The 21,251-nt window shown below is 32.1% G+C and overlaps 2 protein-coding genes across 4 annotated transcripts; one reads left to right on the forward strand and one right to left on the reverse strand.

Annotated features, from left to right (window-relative positions):
* LOC109357722 (probable U3 small nucleolar RNA-associated protein 11) lies at positions 3,803-8,033 on the forward strand. The gene is made up of 8 exons (XM_019601743.1): positions 3,803-3,902; positions 4,002-4,092; positions 5,167-5,258; positions 5,354-5,447; positions 5,550-5,629; positions 6,797-6,877; positions 7,502-7,601; positions 7,696-8,033. Exons 1-8 carry the CDS (start codon positions 3,847-3,849, stop codon positions 7,786-7,788), a joined length of 687 nt encoding a protein of 228 aa, XP_019457288.1. The 5' UTR covers positions 3,803-3,846; the 3' UTR covers positions 7,789-8,033.
* On the reverse strand, positions 11,958-13,948 carry LOC109358909 (UPF0496 protein 4-like). 3 transcript variants are annotated; one of them, XM_019603398.1, is made up of 2 exons: positions 13,837-13,948; positions 11,958-13,403 (listed from the first exon to the last, which is right to left on the reverse strand). In XM_019603398.1, exon 2 carries the CDS (start codon positions 13,284-13,286, stop codon positions 12,111-12,113), a length of 1,176 nt encoding a protein of 391 aa, XP_019458943.1. In that variant the 5' UTR covers positions 13,287-13,403; positions 13,837-13,948; the 3' UTR covers positions 11,958-12,110. The 3 variants fall into 3 exon arrangements, with proteins under 3 accessions (XP_019458943.1, XP_019458945.1, XP_019458944.1); XM_019603400.1 differs by having other exon boundaries at positions 11,958-13,339; positions 13,837-13,935; XM_019603399.1 differs by having other exon boundaries at positions 11,958-13,431; positions 13,837-13,930.

The following is a 21,251-nucleotide window of genomic DNA, read 5'->3' on the forward strand; positions in this document are numbered from 1 at the left end:
GTTGAAGAAGTCTCTATATAGGTTGAAATAGTCTCCCAGACAATGGTACAAGTGGTTTGACACTTATATATTGAAGCTTGGTTACAAGCTTTGTGAGTATGATCGTTGTGTTTATGTGGGAAGCCTGGATGATGGTTCTTTTATTTTTCTACTACTTTATGTTGATGATATGTTGATTGTTGTTAATCATTTGAGTGATATTAATGAGCTGAAAGTCATGCTAGGTAAGGAGTTTGACATGAAAGATTTAGGGGCTGCTAGGAAGATTCTTGGGATAGAGATTCACAGGCGTATGGGAGCTAGAAAACTATGTCTCTCTCACCAAAGATGTGTTGAAAAAAGATCTTAGAGAGATTTGATATGAGCAATGCTAAAGTATTGAGCACTTCATTAAGAAATCACTTCAAGCTTTCCCTAGATCAATGTCCAAAGACATATGAGGAGAAAAAGTACATGTCAAAAGTTCCATATGCTAAAGCAGTGGGTTGCTTAATGTATACTATGGTTTGTACAAGATTGGACTTGGCACAAGAGGTTAGTCAAATATGCAAGTACATGTCGAAACCATGGAAGCAACATTGGAAAACAGTCAAATGGATTTTCACGTTTGACAGCCAACAGAGTATGCCTTCAGAGTTATTGGTTATGTTGATTCAGACTATATATGTGACTTGGATGATAGAAGGTCCACAACGGGGTTTGTCTTCACCCTTGCAGGTGGATCAATTATGTGGAGATCATCAGTTCAATTTGTTGTTGCTATGTCCACAACTGAAGCAAAGTACATAGAATCTGATGAAGCTTCTAAGGAAGCCCTGCGGCTTATGGGGCTGGCAAATGAGTTAGGCATTGAGCAAGGTGAAGTTCTGTTGCATTGTGACAATCAGAGTGCTATATTATTGGAAAAGAACCATGTATATCATGCTAGGACCAAACACATTGATGTGAAATTTGACAAGATCAGGGGGTTGGTAGCGTGTGGGCAGATACTATTGTAGAAAGTTCACACTTTAGAAAATGCAACTGATATGTTAACCAAAGCTGATTATCGTGGACAAGTTCAGGCATTGCCTGAGCTTGCTGAACATTTACTGATGCTAGACTATGGAGCGCCCTCAACTCAATGGCGGAAGATTGAGATTAATGATATTCACTAAGGTAGAGATTGTTGTGCAATGACTCATATCTCTAGATAATAGCTATACAAGTTATGGGCTTGAGCTGATATAAAAGGGGTGAGGTAGATAACTATATATTTATGTTATGTAAACCTAGTGTAACAAGGAGAAAAATAGTCAAACATAAATCCTTATTCTTTAATAATACATAGTGATAGCCTCTCAACACTCTCGGGATATAGGCTCAATTGGTCGAATCTTGTTACCAAATCCTGTGTTATTCTCTTTTCTCTATATTCTTTTATTATTTGATTGCTTGCTTATTCCCAACACATTATAATTGATGTTAGTGCTTTTGGGTAGAAAAAATTTGCCTGGAGAGATGACACGTGTTCAAGAGGAATAGCGGAAGAAGTAGACAACAATTAAACCATTAGCAATTTCAAGGAACCTACAAAGTTTTTTGGCAACAAAATTAAAAAAAAAACCTAGAAAGCTCCCTACACTACCTATACATAAATAATTGAATTGTATTGGTTTTCAAAGAAAAATCATTATAAACATAATCCAATTACTTCATTTCATAGAAAGATCTATTTACAAACAATGAAAGAAATTAAAGAATAAACATAAAAGGTAGTAAAAAAAATCATAAAAATGGGCTTGTTAAACAAAAACATGAACAATGAAAAACGACAATGATAAAAAATATTTAGAACATTAATTTATACATGCTCTACAATGAACTAACACTTTAACGATAGATCCATCAAAATGTAGTAAAAAATCCGAAAAAAATGAGTTTGTTAAACCTCAACCTAAACAATGAAAAAACTATGAGGGTAGGAGAGATTTAAAACGTTATTCTACACATTAGCGATGAATGTGAATGAAGGGTTAAAAAACGAAGAGGCAGAGAAATGGAATGAGTAGAAATAGAAGGAAGTGAAACATATGTATAATGATGTGAGTGTAAGTAGACTATGATATGGTGTTTGACCATGCATTATGGTTGATGTGAGTGTTTTTTGGGTGGAAAACTTTGTATGAGGAGATGACACGTGTCCATGATGAATAGTGGTAGAAGTTTTTTTTTATATGAAGGGGCAAAAAAAATGAAATGAAGAGAAAGATAAGGAAGTGAAATGTATGTATAATGATGTGAGTGTAAGTGGGTTGTGTTATGGTGTGCGATCATGCATTATAGTTTATGAGACCGTTTTAGGTGGGAAATCTTTGCTTAAGGAGATGACACTTGTCCAAGAGGAATAATAGAAAAAGTTTTTTTTTCTTATATAGTTAAAGTTTATAGACAAGGGAAACACTCCCAATGTGCGTAAACCTAATTCACATTATTTCCTGATTCAATATGTATGTCTTACATATTTGAATTGTATTCCAATAATTACCTAGATTTATTAAGAAAACAGAGTAGTAGACTTGCCGAAATATTTCAATATCGAGTGATTGTGCTTCGCTCTTATTAATTCCTTCACCCCTTATATTTTTCTTGATCTTTGAATATTTTGCTTCAAAACTTGGTTGTTTTCAATCTTGTAGTTTACAACAAATCTACTTTATTATGGGTATATGTATGAGTTTATGGGAGAATGGTAGGTGATAGATGAAGAAGAGTAAAATACATTCCAAGATTTATGAGTGAGAATATATTTTTAAAATATATTTCAACATGTATTTATTGGAATGTATTTTAAAAAAGAGTTTAATATTCATAACTGTTAGTGTAAATATTTATACATACTCAGTATAATATCTATCATTTATTTGGATTAATTTTTTTGAAGATTCAATCTTGATTAAATATGATTGTGGATTATATAGTAACCAATCTAAACTGTGAGTACATACATTTTTTTCTATAAAAAATAATACTTTTCTAACACATACTTATAGATACATTTCAACCTTAAGTTATCATGATCTATATTTTTATTAAAAATATGTATTTCCTTTTTTGACAAACCCTAATTGAAATTAGAGAAACTTTCATTCCAACAATACTAGATAGTTAGAAATGGCTTACACTAATTTCTTTGTAATGACAAATGCAATTATGCATATATAATGATAAGATTTAATATCACATTCCTAATTATAAACTTTTATATATACCAATTTGATCATTGAAAAATAAAAAATCCAAACTTGTATTTGATAATTGGAAATGTGAGTCAAAATAATATCTTACGAAAATCATAAAAATGCTCAAAAAAGCTAATTCAATCCATATTTGATATTTTTTTGGACCATTTTAAGTTTTACATTTTGTAGGAACCAAATTCATACACGTAAAAACTTTGAGGATCAAAATACGTCTTTCAGTCGCTCATATTTTTTGACCTTCCCAGTTTGGTCTGTAAAAAATTGAAAAACCTAAAATCGTCCCAAAAATCTTAAATGTAGGTTAAACTAATCATTTTTAAAGAGTAAATATTCATTTCAGTCCCTCATATTTTTAAACTCATGTTTAAAGTTTTTGGAGACCATTGGGGATTTTTAAATTTTTGAGTGGTCAAAATGGGAAGGTCAAAAAATACGAGAGACTCAAATGAATATTTACCGTTAAGAAAAAGTTGACAATAAAAATAAAAAAGTGGGTCAATAAAAAAAGCCCAATAAACAAAAAATACAAGGCAGACCCAATGATGTATTGAATATAAGGTTTGAGAGTTGAAAGGTTGTATTGTTTGTGTAACCTGAATCAATCATGTCTTCTCTCAGAAACGCCATTCCTAGACCTGCTCACAAAGAGCGTTCTCAACCGTCAGTTTCCAAAACTACCCTTTTCCTTCTTCTCCTTCTTCTTCTTCTTCTTCTTCTCTATATTAATGGGTTTTCTTCAATTTTTGATCTTGTTTTTAGGTCCACGAGGAAGAAATTCGGTTTGCTTGAGAAACATAAGGACTATGTTGTCCGTGCTAAAGCATTTCACCAGAAAGAGGACACTTTGCGGGTACTTTTTTCATTCTTTTCTCTCCTTCAACTTGTCATTTAGCTTTATTCTCGATTCGACAAAGTTCTATGTTATCCGTCAACTGCTTATCATAACAGCGGTTAGGTTAGGACTTAACTACATGACAAGAGCTCAACCCGAAAGACTAAGTCCATTATGTGTGAGAGCTTATTATGACTTAACTAAGCTACTCGATGTGAGACTTCTAACAACAACCTTCACGTTTGATCCGGGCTTAGGGTCGACTATGTATAACATTAAGTGCATATATATATATATATAGGCAGGTTTACTCATTTTGGTTACCACTTTAGGTTAACTGTTATTAACAAAAGGAATATGTATATATATATATATATATATATATATATATATAAAAGACAGATAAAGAATCCATAGAGTTAAGCACAACTTGAATGAAGCTTTATTTATATAAAAAAACACTCACTTTCTAGTTGTATATGCAAAGGTAAATGGTAATGGTATACTAAAAATTGTACTTTAGCAGGACCTTTAAATTAATAAAACTTATGAAGATGAAAAATTGTTTGAAATGAAAATTAAGAATGAGTTGAAGAAATGTAAAGAAAACACTGTTAACTGCACTGTGATGGAACCCAAGTTCGAGTATGAGCTTTGAAGATGGTGATGGTGATGGGTGGAAAACATATGTCATGGTTGAATTTGTTTTGTGCAACCTGCATTTGAAATTAGATTTAGTGTTTTCAGGGTTCAAAATTGGACTAAGCCAGTAAGGTATTCTATTTGTGTTCGTGATTTGCAAAAGTAGAAACGATAAGGTCTCTGACTTGGGATTGGAGATATTGGAGATCATGCTTATGTGGGTCTTGTTTTTGGTTCACCAAGTTGTTTTGGAATTCTTCAACCGATTTTTTTAAAATGATACAGTTATTAGAACACCTTTCACGAAAATGGGTTTTAGTGGTTTTGGTGTTGTTTAGTTCATATTGGTTTTCTGAACAGCACGTTTTGAATACAAAATAAGCTAAAGCTATTGAAGTACAGACTAAGATGATTTAATGACCAGTTGCTTTTTCTGTATTTGTACTACAGAGACTTAGGGAAAAAGCAGCAAACAGAAATGAAGATGAGTTTTACTTCAAGATGGCCAGAACAAAAACTGTTGGCGGAGTTCATAAACCTGAGTAACGACTTCCTGCCCTTTTGGTTTTTTCCATGTCTGGTTGTTCCGTGATTGTGTTTTTTAATCGTGTTTTGCTCAATGTGTTTAAATGAGTAGGAGTGAAGCTAACAAATATACCCAAGAAGAACTTATGCTGATGAAGACCCAAGATATAGGATATGTTCTTCAAAAAGTTCAGAGTGAGAGAAAGGTGGTTACCAATGCATTAAATTGCTATCTTGTTTTGTCGGGTATTTGTGCAAAAAAATAATTTCTGTTGGTTTGTTTCTGAGTGTTTTGATCTTCCTTGCAGAAAATTGAAAAATTAACTGCCACACTTCACTCTATTGATAATCAGCCATCGAAGAATCATGTTTACTATGCTGAGGATAGGTTGAGCTTTCTATGTGCTATCATCCTGTAACAAGCATGTGTTGATTTTTATGAATATGTTATATTTGATTGGTGAATTCTGTTTTATGTGTTTCTACCTTGTCACTTTCGATTTTAGTATTTTATTTTTATGCTACAAAATAGAAGAGTTCAATGGTCAGATTTAATGGATGGCTTTTTGTAAATTTATTAAAACTTAATTGTTCAGTTTTCTCCAATTTCAAATGTATGCTGTAGTTTAGACTTAAGATGATAAACTTGATTAGGCTGGTAATGCAGGTTAAGGATCAACGGTAAGAGATGGTGTTTTTAAACACAAGCAGGGAATAGAAATTTGAGTGATTTAAGTTTATGTAAAAGACATATTGAACATACTGTAAGAATGTTTGAACTTGTAGTTGTAGAGTTTGTATTCGCTTTTTATCTTGGTAAACTATTAACTATCAGGAAAAATACAAAGGAGAGATTTCATATTCCCAAGTTGGCACTTTGAGAAAGAAAAAGTATTGCAAAAGAAAAACGATCATACTTGTACATCTGGAGTCGTCATAGGTTGAATGTTCATTATCATTTGATTCTTCTCAATGAGCATGTAATAGAGTTACTGTGAATCCTTATTTGCTCATATGTATGTATTTTACGGGGAAGCTCTTTGTTGTCATCACTCACAAGGATTAGGATTGAGACTCTTAAATGGGCATGTAGCAAAGATTTAATGAATAGTTATATGGTGAATGTAATTTTTATTGGCACTCAGTGACATGCCTTTACATTAGGCATTACAAGCACTGATTTCTACCAATGAAAACATTTAAGAAATTCGTAATCCTATTTGAAAAAAGAATTTCGATTCATCAGCATTACATACACAAGCGCATGCTTAGGCTACACACGAACACACACAGAAGTGCATGCTTAGACTACACACGGACACACACATGTTTAGGATTCAAAGCGGTATGCTGATATTTTATTCTTCCAGGAAAATTGTCATTTTCTATTTATTAGTTTAATACTATTTTCTAACTAAGTGTGTGCATAATTAACTATTTCGAACTTAGTTTAACACACATGTGTGCATAATTATAGATTTTATCTGCATTCCTTAACAGTTACACTATTTTCTAACTGAGTGGCTTTTTTAATACATTATCTACATATATGTAGGGAAGAGGCTAAAGAGTTACAATCGCATGCAAGAAATAAAATTCCACTCAATTCTGATGATATTCCTGCTATCATTAAAAGGTATTTACTTACAATTGGCTTTAAAGATTTCATTGGTTCCTTTCTCATTTTGTTTGATTTTTCTTAGATTAAACATTTTGTTAAACAGTTTCAGCACTGAAGCTTGTCCATGATCTGTTGTACCGAAGATTTTATTTATTCTCGTTTATGCACTTGAAGATTGTTAATTTAAGGAAATATCTGACCTTTGTTCTGAAGCCTTAAAAACAACCGCCCCTATTCAAAAAACAAGGTTTGGAGATGTGATCACGAGTGGTGAGTTTAACATGTTTTGAACATGTTTATAACAACTAACAATGCACAGACCCCAAAAGTTTTGATAACCGTATGTCAGAAGGGATAGTAATATTTTTAACCCAAAAAAATAGAAAGAGAAGAACAAAGGACTGATATCTAAGTTTCTAGGCCATTTATTGAAGCTTTTCGGGAATGGGTTGAATCTATTGTAATATTGCTCAAGGAAAGCCACCTTTATTTATTTTTGGTAGATCAAAGCTTCATAATAGAAAGCTGCTTTATTTGTTTCAGATGTGTATAGTAGTATTGTTAATTCCATGTTCTTTCTTATCACGATTTCTAGTGCCATGTCAATTTATTTAGTAAGGTATTTTCTTCCATGAGCAGGAAAACTGAGCGGTCTTACAGAGAGTTGGAAGCAAGGAAGAACAGGCTCAGTCAGCTAGAGAAAATCTACTTGGATATGTCAATGAAGAAGGAGTTACAGGTATTGACATTTTGCATTACCTTAATTATGAAAACCATTTCGAGTCTTGAAACATATTTAGAATGCTTAGAAAGGGAATTCTGTGTATGAACAGAAAAGCGGTAGGAAGCGCAAACTACGTGAAGACGAGATTGTTTGTCCAACCACTAAACCAGTATACAAGTGGCGTGCCGAAAGAAAGCGATGAAAGAGATAATAATACCTCAAACATTTTCTTGATGAGAGTTAGAAGCAGAGAACTTATATGTCATGAGTTGAATGATGTCTTACAAGGGCAAGTTAAGTGGAATTACTACTAATGCTAATAGTTATGGCTTTCTTGTTAGGAATTCCTTAATCATATGTAACTGTTGAATATCATTTCCATTGCTTTCAATGTTATATGATGTTGGACTTTGCTCCATTTACATGTTGAATTTATGTTTCTGTTTATGTTGTATTGTGTAACTATTCTTCTCTTGATATATCTGTACCATGTGTCCATGTTGCAAATGCTATATATGCATGATAATTACACAACTAATACAAAATTTCAAAATGGTTGTGAAAAGTTTATGAAAGTGCAAACCCAACTTAATAGCTGATTATCAGTGTTTTTTGTAGCACAAAAACTAAACTAAACTGCAAGCTACAATTTTCTATATAACTTTGTATCTTCCTAGTTCCTACTAATTGGTATTATCAAAATTGTGTTTTCTTCTTTCTAGCTTAGTGATGTCAGTATTTCAGGAAAATTAATGATTCTCACATGAGAGGGACATAGATAGGTAAAAATATGGCTATAATACAACAATAATCTAGCATTGGTCTCATTATTATGTTTGGTTGACTATTTGTATCGAAAAACGGTTGTCTAATGTACGAAGTTTCTATTTCTATTTAGTTGTGTCTGAGGAGGTTACATGTATATAATTTTACCATCGCAAGTGAATAATCTATTTTCTGAATTTGAATTCATGGCCATCAAGTGAAGGTAATCAAACTTACATTTGTGTCAAGATTCACACTCATTTTTTCTATTCCTGTGCTCATTTTTCCACACTACTCCCCTTTCTGGATTTCTTTGTTTTTCTAAACATGATCTGTTTTTTTCTTGCATTTTTGTTTTGAAAAGTGTTACAAATTTTGGTTCCTCCCAAAATGGCTTCATTTTGGAAGTATCATTTCTACCATGTCAAAAATAGATAGTGCAATGAAAAACTAAATATATAAATAGATATTCTGCAATTGAAAACAAAATAAACAGTGTCATTTACTTTAAGTATTAATACTGGTACGATATAACAATTATACCGGCCATGTAATTATATCGGTTAAAATTGACAAAAATCGAACATATTGACTGACTTTCAATTGAACCGTATCGATCATACTGACCGGTTTCTAGTAAAAATGATTTATTTTTACCAAAATTTTTGCATGGAGAATCAAACACATAACTATTACATTTTTATAAATCTAAAACATGATCTACCATATAGGAAAGCACATCTTCTGTCCCAAAAAATATGACACTTCATGTGTCACTCACTTTATTAAATTTTAAACTTAAATATATGTTTTCAATCCATCAAAGAAAGTACCACATGGAGTGACATAGTCTTTTGGTACACCAGATGTTGACTCACTATATACATTCTTTTAATAAGTGATATAAATAAAAGTAATTATTGTCTTCTTTATTGATTTTTCAACATTAATAGAATAAAATATAAGTATACCTAACTTCACCAGTTTGTGGTTTAACTAGTGAACTACCAGTTGAACAATTATATCACTATACCAATACCATGTCCAGTTTAATGACCAGTACGGTATTAATAACATTGGAAAAAAGTCACTCAATTAAAAAGAAAAATTCTAAACACACAAAATAATAATTTTATATTACATGGAGAAAGTGGATTGATATGGGACACGAATAATCATTTTGGGACAGATGATCTCTATTCCATACCTATACCCATGTCACTTTCAATAGACGTGTAGTTGTTAGGACTTAAACATATGAGGAAAGTCCAATTGTTAGGACTTAAGCATATGAAGAGAATCCAACCCAAAAACTAATCTATTAGGTCGGAGAGCCTCATAGCTTAAGTATTACATTGATTTTGTTATTCTACTCAATGTGGGACGACTCCTAACAATTGACATATTACATTAAGTGCACACATAATCTTTTCATACATCTATTACCTATATAAGAAAAAATATTCCTAATGATAAGTGTCAACTTTTCATTCATTTTTTCCATCTAAAACTTGTCCATATTTTTATAGACTCTGGAAATTGTATCATGTGACTCTTTGTTTTTAATGCACCTCACCATATTGTAACTTTTGGTACTTGCCACTTGTCAACTCGTGGGAGAATCGCACCCAAAAACTTTCATCATATGCAATGCACCTCATCTTCCATGTGTCATGACCTCATTAATTTCTTCTTAAAATACATGTGACTTAAGTCACTTTTCCAGCTCAAACATATTAAACCTTTCATTTTTTAGAGTTTCTCATTTTAAAAAAATCATTAGAAAATCTTTCTAATATTTCAACTTATTCAACCCCCTAAAAATGTTTCCTTTTAGATTTTAGTTTATAAAAATAATCTAACTCAAACCTCTCTTTTTTTCCTCAAAATCTATTTAATATTTATTATTACTATTTTTCTATTCTATCTATTACCTATAAATAAGAAATTAATGCAAATTATTTGTAATATATATTTATTAGTTTTCTAGAAATAACATATTTATAACACGTCTTTAATAGTAAAATTGTATTTATTAGTTTATTTTTTCAATATATTTATTCATTCATTATTAGTGTTTGTATTAAGTTTATTTATTTCTGAATGAAATTATCATTTATTAGTTTATTTTCTCAACATCAAATGTATCATTTTTTCAATCTATTTATATATTTTTATTCATTCAAAACTATCTTTTACTAAATATTTTCATCTCACAAGTAGTATTTGCATTCTCTTCAGACTCTTGCTAATATGTTTATTCAAAAATATGATTATTTTTTTACATTTTGAGTGTTCAAGAAGATCAATGATTATTTTGTGTTTTAAACTATTAACTCTCCAATTATTTTATATCCTCAATGTTTGTCGTGCTACTATTACATCCATTTTGATTCAATAGGAAGCTTCACAATATCATTGTCATGTATTTTACTTATGTATTTGAGCAGGTTTGAATCATGCAAATGCACAACTAATATGTATATTCTTAACTATATAAATGAACGGAATAACATGTGTGCAAGAGTAAGATATATGTTTTTAATCATATGACAAAAAAAATATTATCTCGTGTGTATGCACAGGTAGTCAAAGCGAATCGTGATTATTTTTCATAGTCAAATAAACTCCCTCCTCCTCCAACTTAAAAGAAAACTTCTATTTCAGAATTTTCTACAGTACTTACCAGCCTTGTTATTCCCTTTTTACCCCTTTCTTACTTTCTTTAACTGTTTTTTGGTGTTAATTTTTTTTTTTTTGTAGTTCATAGCTAGCATGCCAAACACAACTAATAAATCATATCCACATCATTAAAATAGCAATTTGAAATGGATAATAAAACCCTTATTCTAATCATTTTAAACTTATTTAAAATTTCAATTAGTTTTGCCTAAAACCTGAGCAAAAAAATTACTGGGTTTTAAAATTATGTTAAGCATGTATAGACTTGTAGCTGCATATAAATAAGAGAAATAAATGTTCATATCACGTGTTATATATTAGTTACATATACAAAATCTAATCCTCATTGTGATGGGTCATGGTAAATATTGAAGTCGTTTAACAAAAGCTATTGGTCTAGTAGTATAAAGTTCCGCTAGATCTCCAGAAAGAACAAAAAGTTAAGGGTTCAATACTTAGAAGCAACATTTATTAAAAAAGACAGTTATATACTTCGAAAGAGATTAATTATTTATCCAAAATGTAAAAAATATTCTTAGTAGCACAAGAAAAATATTAGAGTCATTTTAAATTGAACATATTGTAAAAGACATCCATACACACATGGAAGAGATGTCAATCTCAACAAGAAAGAAAAGTTTAGGTGCTTCATACACCTCCACCCTTTTATCAAGTTAAATTCTATTTGTTTTTGTTGATGCAAAGTGTTTCTTCCACTCTTGGTGAAGTTTTCAGAAGTTACCAACTTCTCACAAAAAGAGCATATATAATAACCAAAACATTTAATTGAAGGTGTTGTTAAGCATTATTATACATAATACATTTGCATTCTAAATCAACTTGAAGAACTTCTATACCAAAAATTTACTCATACAAGTGCTAGAAAACACTAGCTATATATATATATAATCAAGCAAAGAAAACCATAATTCATAGATCAATGTTTTTTACTGCTGAAATAAATACATACATTACAAGAGAGATAAATGCTCCAGTCATTCTTCCTCCTCACAAAAAAAAGCTGATAATGATGCAAATATACATGTTCCGAAATTTTTTACATCTCATCCACCATTTTCATTGCTCTGTATAGCTTGATGCACCTAGGTATTCAAGACCTTCGGTTCGGCATGTCATTATCTTCCGGAACACCTCCCTCAGTTGGCGCTCCAATGGATCCAATCCATCTCTAAAAGCTTCGCAAACGACCATTAGCGTCTTCAAATCCTGTTCAACTTCCATTTTCTGCTCATCGGTCAATGGAAACTGAACTGAATCGGCTAAGTCTGTCAAGCGGCGAGTGCATATCTCCACTTGATATATTTCCTTCAGCAAACCATTTGAGTTCCGTCGCTCTCGCTTCTTTGATTCTTCCGTGATCCGCTCATGAAGTGAGGTAACCGAAGTGCCCCAGGAGAATTGCCGTGGGACTGAAAAGTGAATATTCAGTCCCCGGTCCTGACAAGGAATTGCTGCAACAAGTGTCCACAAAACAAACAAGAGAATACAATTCATTGTATAAACAGGAACTGCGAATCCGCTTGTTGCAGCGATCTCAGTTCCACGAGGTGGAATCAGGTTACTTGCAATGGACTGCAGTTGCTTGGCTGCAGACCACGAACGAGAAACACTCCATGAATGTGATCTTGAATGCCCTGATGAGTGATGATCCTTGCTCGAGTTATGTCGCCCAAAAGACCTGTTACGTTGAGAAAAAACTGATCCGGAGTCTTTCTCATCAAGCATTGTCAGTGCTAAATCCACCAATGCCTTCCTAGCCCTTCGGAACTGACCTTCACTTAACGCTCTCTTACTTGAATCCAATGCGCAAAGGACTATTTCCAGGTGCTTTTGCCACATACGGATCTTCTCAATCCCATCACGGCTTGCATTACAGATATCAAGCGCCTTCACCGACCTTTCAAAGAATTCAGAAATCAGACGATCCAGGGGGAATTTCGAGACCTGCTCTTTATTGTTCAACAGAATGGCTCTGAATTCCTCATGGCAGCAAATAAATGCGTCAAGGAGCTTCTTCATCCATTCAATTGAGAGCAATTGATCATCGCCAACCCCCGACAGGGCATTAAATCGATCTGTAACCCGCTTTTGGAATGACCCGAGCTCTAAATTACATGAATCAGCCTCATGACTTGGTTCCACAGAATGCACTTGTTCCTGCCTGACACCAAAAAACGAGCGGCCGAAGGAGGACATTGATGATGAAGGTCTTTGATTATCTGTAGAAGGCATCGTCACAGACTACACCCTTTGGAGAGAGAAAAACCCTCGAGATCCTCACTACACTGAACCAGAACCACAAAGATCACATAAAACTCATCATAAACATCATTGCACCATAGAATTTCCCTGTTTCAGTTTTGTTTCATGTAAGTAACTAAGTTCAAGTAATACCAAAAAAACAGAACATTCAACACAATTAACACCCAGAATCCAATTGAAAAGCTTAAAATTATCAATCAAAAGTGAATATTGATATGAGCAAACAGATTAACCAAAATCGCAATCCATGAATTGAAACCCAAAGAATAAAAGATCTCAACTTTCAATTACTTCCCTCCCATCACCTTAAAAATAAAATTAAAAAACAAAACAAAACCCAAAATAAATCTAAACTTTATTTCTAACCCAAGGCCAAAACCTTAAATTCTCCAAAACCCATATACCCTTATGCTCAAAAAATCTTCAATAACTAGCAGTTCATCATGAGAGGGAACCAACCAAAAAAAAAACTGCAGAAAGTGTATATAAGGAAGCTGAAAATGGAGGATAAAAGAAGTACCTTTAAGGGAAATGGCGAAATTCCGAAACCCTAGTAAGAAGGACCAAAGCCCCTCCTTGTGCTTCAACACTTCAACTTGTAGAGAAGAAGGAAAATAAATGTAATAATAATAATAATACTTTTATTATTATTGTGGAGACAACTAACAGAAGAAGTGACAGAACAACATATTTTTTAACAGTGGAATGTTTTTTATTCCTAGCAGAAATGTTTGTTCTGTTTCAATGGTTTAAAAAATTCACTTTGGATCTATCAAAAATAATGTTTAGATTGATTAGTTAAATTTAAATTTATGTTTTCTGTTTAAGTTTTTTAATTCCTATTTGTGTCCGGATAAAATATGTCAAAGATTTTATTATTTCTAGAAGAGTATGCATTGATAAAGTTTTACACAATCATTATATTATATTTTACCTATTTATTTGGATTATTTTTTTAAAGAATTAATAAAATTAAATATAAATAAATTATGAATGATATAGTGATAGTTTATAAAAATCGTATATTATCAGTACATGTATTTTTTTCTTCTGTTTTTAAGAATTTTTTGGTACTATAAAATGTATTTCTCACTTTTTTTAGGAAGGAGTTAATCTCTTTCGAAATTTGTGATTATCCCTCTCAATAAGCGTCACTCCCATGAATGAAAGTATGATTTTAAGACTGATATCTCCCTCAACAGTGTCGTAAAGAAAGAGGTTAATTATTTTACGAGAATGAGTTTTGTAAATAAAAATGAATAAATTGGTTGTTTAAAAATAAATTGAGTGATATTTTTTAATTATTTTACAAATGTGAACACCTATGATGTTACACAATAACGGGCATATCCTATTTTAAATTTGACAAAGTAGCATTCAACCACATTTTCCTTTAAAAACAAATGTTGTGATAGTATTTTGCTTAACTCGAAAAGCAAGTTGGAGCTGCAAAACAAAATAAGTGAATGAGCAAAATGAAAAACTTGCATGAAAAACTTGCATTTACAAAATGGGAGTGAATATCTACTATTTACAAAGTATATTCCTTTATGTATTACTATTTTATAATTGGTTAGAAAATTATTTAATTATTAATTATTTAATATTAATATATTTTTCAATCAATCATCAACAATAGCATAGGAAATGACTATTCATGGGACACTAGATTGCTCCAACAAAATGGTTTCTATTTTGTATTTTCTGATTTTGTTTATAGCTACAAAATATCACTTGTCACTTTGTTCCTTGTTACCAAAGTTGTGTACAAAAGTGGAAAATAATAAAAAGGTCACATTCCAAATAATCACTAGAGGATCAAGTTAGCTAGCATATTAGTCAATCAAGAAAGGTATAAAGTATAAACCATCAAACAATATTATTTTTTTTGCAATTATATATTAATCGGAGGCAAGGATGAGAATAAGTCAAGTGATTTTCCTGAGCCTACAACCTACCATTCTTACCAATCTTGGCTATCTGATGGTATCTTTAGTAAAGTAATAAGAGTTTAAAATTTATGCACCGTAATATAAATTTTTTTATATTGTCAACATATCATCTATCATTGATTTGTTTTACTTTTATTTGAGAGTCAATAATAATTAACATATAAAATGTGAATGATTTGATGATAGTGTAAGAAATACTTACACTGTTAATATATACATATTAAATCCTTGTAATAAAACTATCCTCTTTAAACGGTTAAAATTCTCATCACTGCAACTGCCTAAAAAATAATCCAAGAAATGGGTAGAGCTAGTGGTATAATATCATTATGTTTCATTTTTATTCTATCCCCTCCAAAACTATCAAACATATCATATTACTTCTTCAAATGTCTACTGGTGATAAATGTGAAATTGTGTGATATATAGATATGAATTACCCTTCAACTTTGTGTCTTCCATTATTCTTTTTAGGAAGAAATATAATTGGGTTCCATGTTTATATTGCTATTATGGAAAATTGGAACCTTCAAGCCTAAGTAGAGCCAAAACTAGCCCAAATTTGAAGTCCAATAAGAGAAATGTAGGGGCCAATAATGAGAATCAGAGCCACATTTTTGTGTCACTTCATATATCATCAATTGTGATTGGTTAAAAATATATATTAAAATGGTTATTTGTTAAATATTTTTCTAACCAATCATAAATCTAACACATAGAATCACATAAATTATGAGACAAAAAATGCGATTGAAATGAGAAATGTGGTCATTTTTCATGACATCAAACACAAAACAAGTATTACCTACCGTCATGTTTTGTTAGTGAATGGGCTAAAACGTTATGCTTCACCTTCTATGGGGTCTTTTGATCTATTCTAAGCGGATACCAATAGTCAAAAGGGAGATATCTGCTGTCCAATTTTTGTACCCTTATTAATTTTGATTAATTAAAAAATTTAGTTAAATTAAAATTAAAATTATTAAATTTTTTCTGGTCAATTACACCTCTCTAACCTATGGAGTGACACAAAATAGTGAGACAACAAATGTGTACATATGGCAAAAGGATTAACTTGGGCCTATCAAAGGAGCATTTTAGAGCTATCAAAAACAATCATATGGTAATGATATGCATATTATTACCGCTCATAATTGCAAGTCATTGAAACAATTAGAAGAAACAGTATTCAAGACTAGAGCTATTTTAGCAAGAAAACAGCATAAGTTTTGGTTAGAATTTGCCCTTATTCCCAATATTCAAGACACGAAAAGCTATGACAACCATCACACTATCTCAGTTCGGTTCAAGCTGCCATCTATGATAAACAGGCAGGACTAATCATGTCACTGGGTGCGGTAGTCTTAGTAAAGACATCATCTATCATTTATTTGTTTTATATTTTTTTTGAAGAATCAGTAATGACAAAATATGAATAGTGGATAATATAGAAATAGTATATAAAACTCATACATTATTAGTGGATATATTTTTTCTCTAATACTTTATGCAAAGAAGTAGACTTAAAACTAGGGATGGTAAGTTGGGGTTAGGTTTATACTTACCAAACCCTGAACCCAAAATTTCATACTCAAGCATAGTGGGCCTAAAAAATAAATACAGCCCTGACTCTATCCAATTTCAGATAACTCAAACTTATATTAAACTAGCCTTAAACACACTTTTATAATTTAAATGGACATCTTTCATCCTTAGTGTTATATATACATTATTTATATATAGGACAATTTCTATAATCACTTATACTAAATCCAAACCTAATATTTCAAATCAGGAAAAACCCAAACTTGAATCCAGTGAAAGTAGGTTTTCCCCATTTAATTTTGGTTGGATTCATGAAGGTATCCATATGTTCCAGTTAATTTGTCATTCCTACTTAAAACTCTTGTTGAAGCATATCTTAATAGAGAAAACTTTTCATAAAAAAGAGGAGAGAAAATAGTTGAGAAAGGGTAGAGTGAAGAACTGATATTTAAAACATGATAGAGGGTAATAATAATAACTTTAAACTTGATCAGTTTAAAAGCCTTTTCTCCTTTTCATGGTTCTACATAATCAGTTTGAAGGCTTACCTACAAAGGGTTCTAACCTACATATAAAGGTGTTCCTTAAATATTGTGACACTGAAGATTAACTGTTAGAATATTCCTTTCCATGCACTACTAAACTCAGGACTAGTCAAGTCACAGGCTTCAATCTAAAGGAAGGAGAGTCACCTATGAAACTTGATATATATATAAAAGGAATTAGTAAAAGTATTTCCTCATATTGGTCTTATGAAGTGGCTTTTGGTGCACAAATTCTACAATGAATTGAACCAACAGACCATAATGAAGTTGATGTTGTAGCTAGAGGGGCCTTCATGAATAAGAATGCATTACTTGCTAGAGTTGAAGTTTTTGGTTCATTGAATAATGAAGTTCATGCTTTATCTGGGGAAAAAACTAACCCATATGAATATGAATTTGTGAATATGAGCAATATTTCTCATGAGACATGTCGAGGTTGTGTTTTAACTTTAGATTATCAATTGGGGCAAACAAACTTCAAAACTCATTGGAGCAAACATACTCAACATTTTCAACTAATTAAAAAGTGGTAATATTGGTTAAAAGAAAAAGATAATGAAAAGATTTTCCTGAGCCAAGCAAAAAGGAAGTGGCTAGAGATCAACTTGAAGGAAGGGAAAATTTCTAGCCAAGTAAAAGAAGTGGTTATGATGAAACCATCATCAATGTTCTTTTCCTTTGACCACATAATCTTTAAGAGTTTTGGCTACAAATAGGAGTGCTTCAAACCATTGTAAGACACACCAATTACTTAGTTTAGTGCATATTCTCTCTTCTTGTTCTCTTGTTCTAATATCGTGAGAAATACTTGAGTGGGAGTGAAATTAAGTATACTTGAGTTTTGGGAAGTGAGTGAAACACTTGTAATTCTTTTTATCATAGTGGAATATTCTTGTTGCTCTTCAACCATGGACGTAGGCAAATTGTCAAACCACTTTAAATTTTCGGTGTTATTTTCTCTATGGGTCTTCCACTACACCAAGTTAATTTAAAATTTGTAACACAAATGTATTAATTTTACCAGAATCAATTTAAGTCTTTTTAATACTTAGACCAAATTTGTACGCACAAACATCTTGGCGGACCAAAATAAATATTCATTTTAAAAATAAGGTATAGTGAACAAGTTTGGCCATCCTATTCTTAAGACTTCTAAAACTCAAAACTATAAGAAGTTGAAAACTAGAGTGTAGAAAGAGAAGAGAGAAGAAGAAGCTTGAGAGAGAAAGAGTAGAAGATGAAATTCTTTTATTAATGAAAAATTTGAGTTAGAATAAGTAACAAGTAACAGAATTATTTATATAGAAAAATCTAAACATAGTAAAATGGTAAAGTAATTATAGTAACAAACTCAATTACTTTACTTAACTAAATTGCAACAGATTAATAACTGAACTAAATGCACTACATGCATTATTCTAATATACCCCTCTAAACCTTAGGGTACTAGCTTGATGTGCCAAAATCTTGAACTCTTAGTTGATTCCTTAAAGTAAGAAATTGATTGTTTAGAAGATGTTTAGTTAATATGTCAGCTGTTTGGAATTCAAAGGGAACATGTTTGACTACAAGACTTTTGTTTTGAATTTTATCCTTAGCAAAGTAAAGATCTAATTCTATGTATTTAGTTCTATTATGTAGATCTAGATTATGAGACATAGCCACTGTGCTTTGATTGTCACAAAGAACAATAGGAGTAGTAAATGGTATCTGCAGTTCTGTAAGCAGAGATTCAATCCACATCAATTCTTGGGAAGCTAAGGCTAAGCTTCTATACTCAGCTTCAGCACTAGACCTTGAGATGGTATTCTGTTTCTTAGACCACCAAGTTACCAAATTTGGTCCTAGATATAAGCATGCCCCAGAGGTTGATTTTCTGTCATCCATGTCAGAAGCCCAATCAGCATCACAGTAGGCCATAAGAGACAGTTTAGAATTAGATGGACCAATGGCAGGATTGATAGATAGACCCATGGATGTGGAGCCTTGAAGATATTTAAGAATTCATTTTACAACAGTCCAATGAAAATTCAGGGGTTTTCCAGAAATTGACAGACCTTGTTGACATTGTAGGTGATGTTTGGTGTATTAATAGTTGCATATTGCAATGCACCTACAATTGATCTATAGAAGGTGGGATCTTCAAAATAGTCAGTGTCATGCTTGGTTAGCTTGCAGTTGCTAGCCATAGGAGTAATGCTAGCTTTAGGAGTAGATAAATTTGCTTTGTCTAGAAGATCCCTAATGTACTTAGATTGAGATAGAAATTGTAAACCATTTTTCCTATGCTTGACCTCAATGCCTAGGAAATACTCCAAAGGACCCAACTGTTTCAGGGCAAATTTGTTGCTAAGATCTTTGATAACTTGTTTAACAAGGGTAGAGGATGGCCCTTTGACTATGATGTCATCCACATATACCAAGATGTATAGATGATGAGATGGAGAGCTTTGAAAGAATAAGGAGTTGTTACACTTGCTTATTTGAAAACCAAGTTTGATGAGAGAACCTTTCAATTTCTCAAACCATTGTCTAGGAGCTTGTTTTAGGCCATAGATAGCTTTGTTTAGCTTGGAAACAAGAGATTTGTCACTCTATTGAAAACCAGTAGGCTTTGTCATGTAGACTTCTTCATTTAAAAAAACCATTGAGGAAGACATTGTTGATGTCCAGTTTCTCAATCATCTAGTGATGTGAGACAACAAGAGTCAGGAGTATTCTGATTGTGACATGTTTCACAAAAGAGAAAAAGTCTCATTATAATCAACTCCCTGTCTTTGATGAAACCCTTTGGCAACAAGTCTTACCTTGTACTGTTAATTGATCCATCTGGGTTCTCTTTTATCCTAAAGACCCACTTACACCCAATGGCCTTCTTCATAAGAGTTAAAGGGACCAAAGTCCATGTATTCAAGGCCATGATAACATCATATTCTGCTTTCATAGCCTGCTGCCAGACTGGAATAGTGAGAGCAGTTTTGGCACTTGTTGATTCACTTTGTGTAAGATGAACACTAAGATGAATTGTTTTGAAAATACCAGATTTGGATCTGGTTTGCATAGGATGAGATGGAATAGGAGAAGAAGAGTCACAAGGAATTGAAGATGTTGTTGTAGAAGGAGTATAGGCGGAAGAGGAGAGGTGAATGGAGAGGAAGATGGTAGATGAACAAAATTACTGGATGTAGGACAAATAGGTGATGGGAGATTAGAGGGTATGTTAGGAATAGACTGAGAGTTGTTCATTAAGTGAGGAAGTGAGGGAGAGTCAGACAAGTTAGGGACAGGAGATGATAGAGAAGATGTAGTAGGACAATTGGAATTATGAAATTTTGTGAACACGATTATTGATTGGGAGGAATCAGAGACAAAATTATGAACAGGGGTAGAAATATGAGACATAGAAGGAAAATGAGACTCATTGAAGATTACTTCTTTGGATATGTAAATTTTCCCTTCAAACTTTACATTTCGTTGCTAGGTTTTTGGTTCAATGGGAGTCATGGTCGTGGTTGGGTGTGACTATCGTAGGTACCATATTAGTCCCTGACTCTTCAAAGTAGTTCTTCTAGCACAAAACTGGTTTTATAAGCAAAATATCCGCTACAACAGGTGAAGTTAATGGAACATGGATGTTTAAAGTCATTTATTGAGTATTGTGAACATTCCTTACTTCACTACATTTTCACTCTCTAGCTTCACTGCATTTAGGCATGTCTCTATACTATTTCAGACTCAACAATAGAAATAGGTCTCTATTCTAAAAGAGGTTTATAATGAGAAAAATATTTCATTAACATTCTTTGCTTGGGTTACTTGCGAGAAATTTTGGGTTAAATATCAATATTTAAACAATAAATTTAAGAGTAGTGCTTCTTGTATTGGTTTTTTGG

The sequence above is a fragment of the Lupinus angustifolius genome, chromosome LG10 (assembly GCF_001865875.1).
Source record: "Lupinus angustifolius cultivar Tanjil chromosome LG10, LupAngTanjil_v1.0, whole genome shotgun sequence".
NCBI lineage: Eukaryota > Viridiplantae > Streptophyta > Magnoliopsida > Fabales > Fabaceae > Lupinus > Lupinus angustifolius.

Coding starts and splice junctions, on each gene's coding strand:
- LOC109358909 (XM_019603398.1), bottom strand. CDS start 13,286: ATGCCTTCTACAGATAATCAAAGACCTTCATCATCAATGTCCTCCTTC.
- LOC109357722 (XM_019601743.1), top strand. CDS start 3,847: ATGTCTTCTCTCAGAAACGCCATTCCTAGACCTGCTCACAAAGAGCGT. Junction 5,259..5,353: donor GGCGGAGTTCATAAACCTGA/GTAACGACTTCC, acceptor TTAAATGAGTAG/GAGTGAAGCTAACAAATATA. Junction 5,630..6,796: donor GTTTACTATGCTGAGGATAG/GTTGAGCTTTCT, acceptor ACATATATGTAG/GGAAGAGGCTAAAGAGTTAC.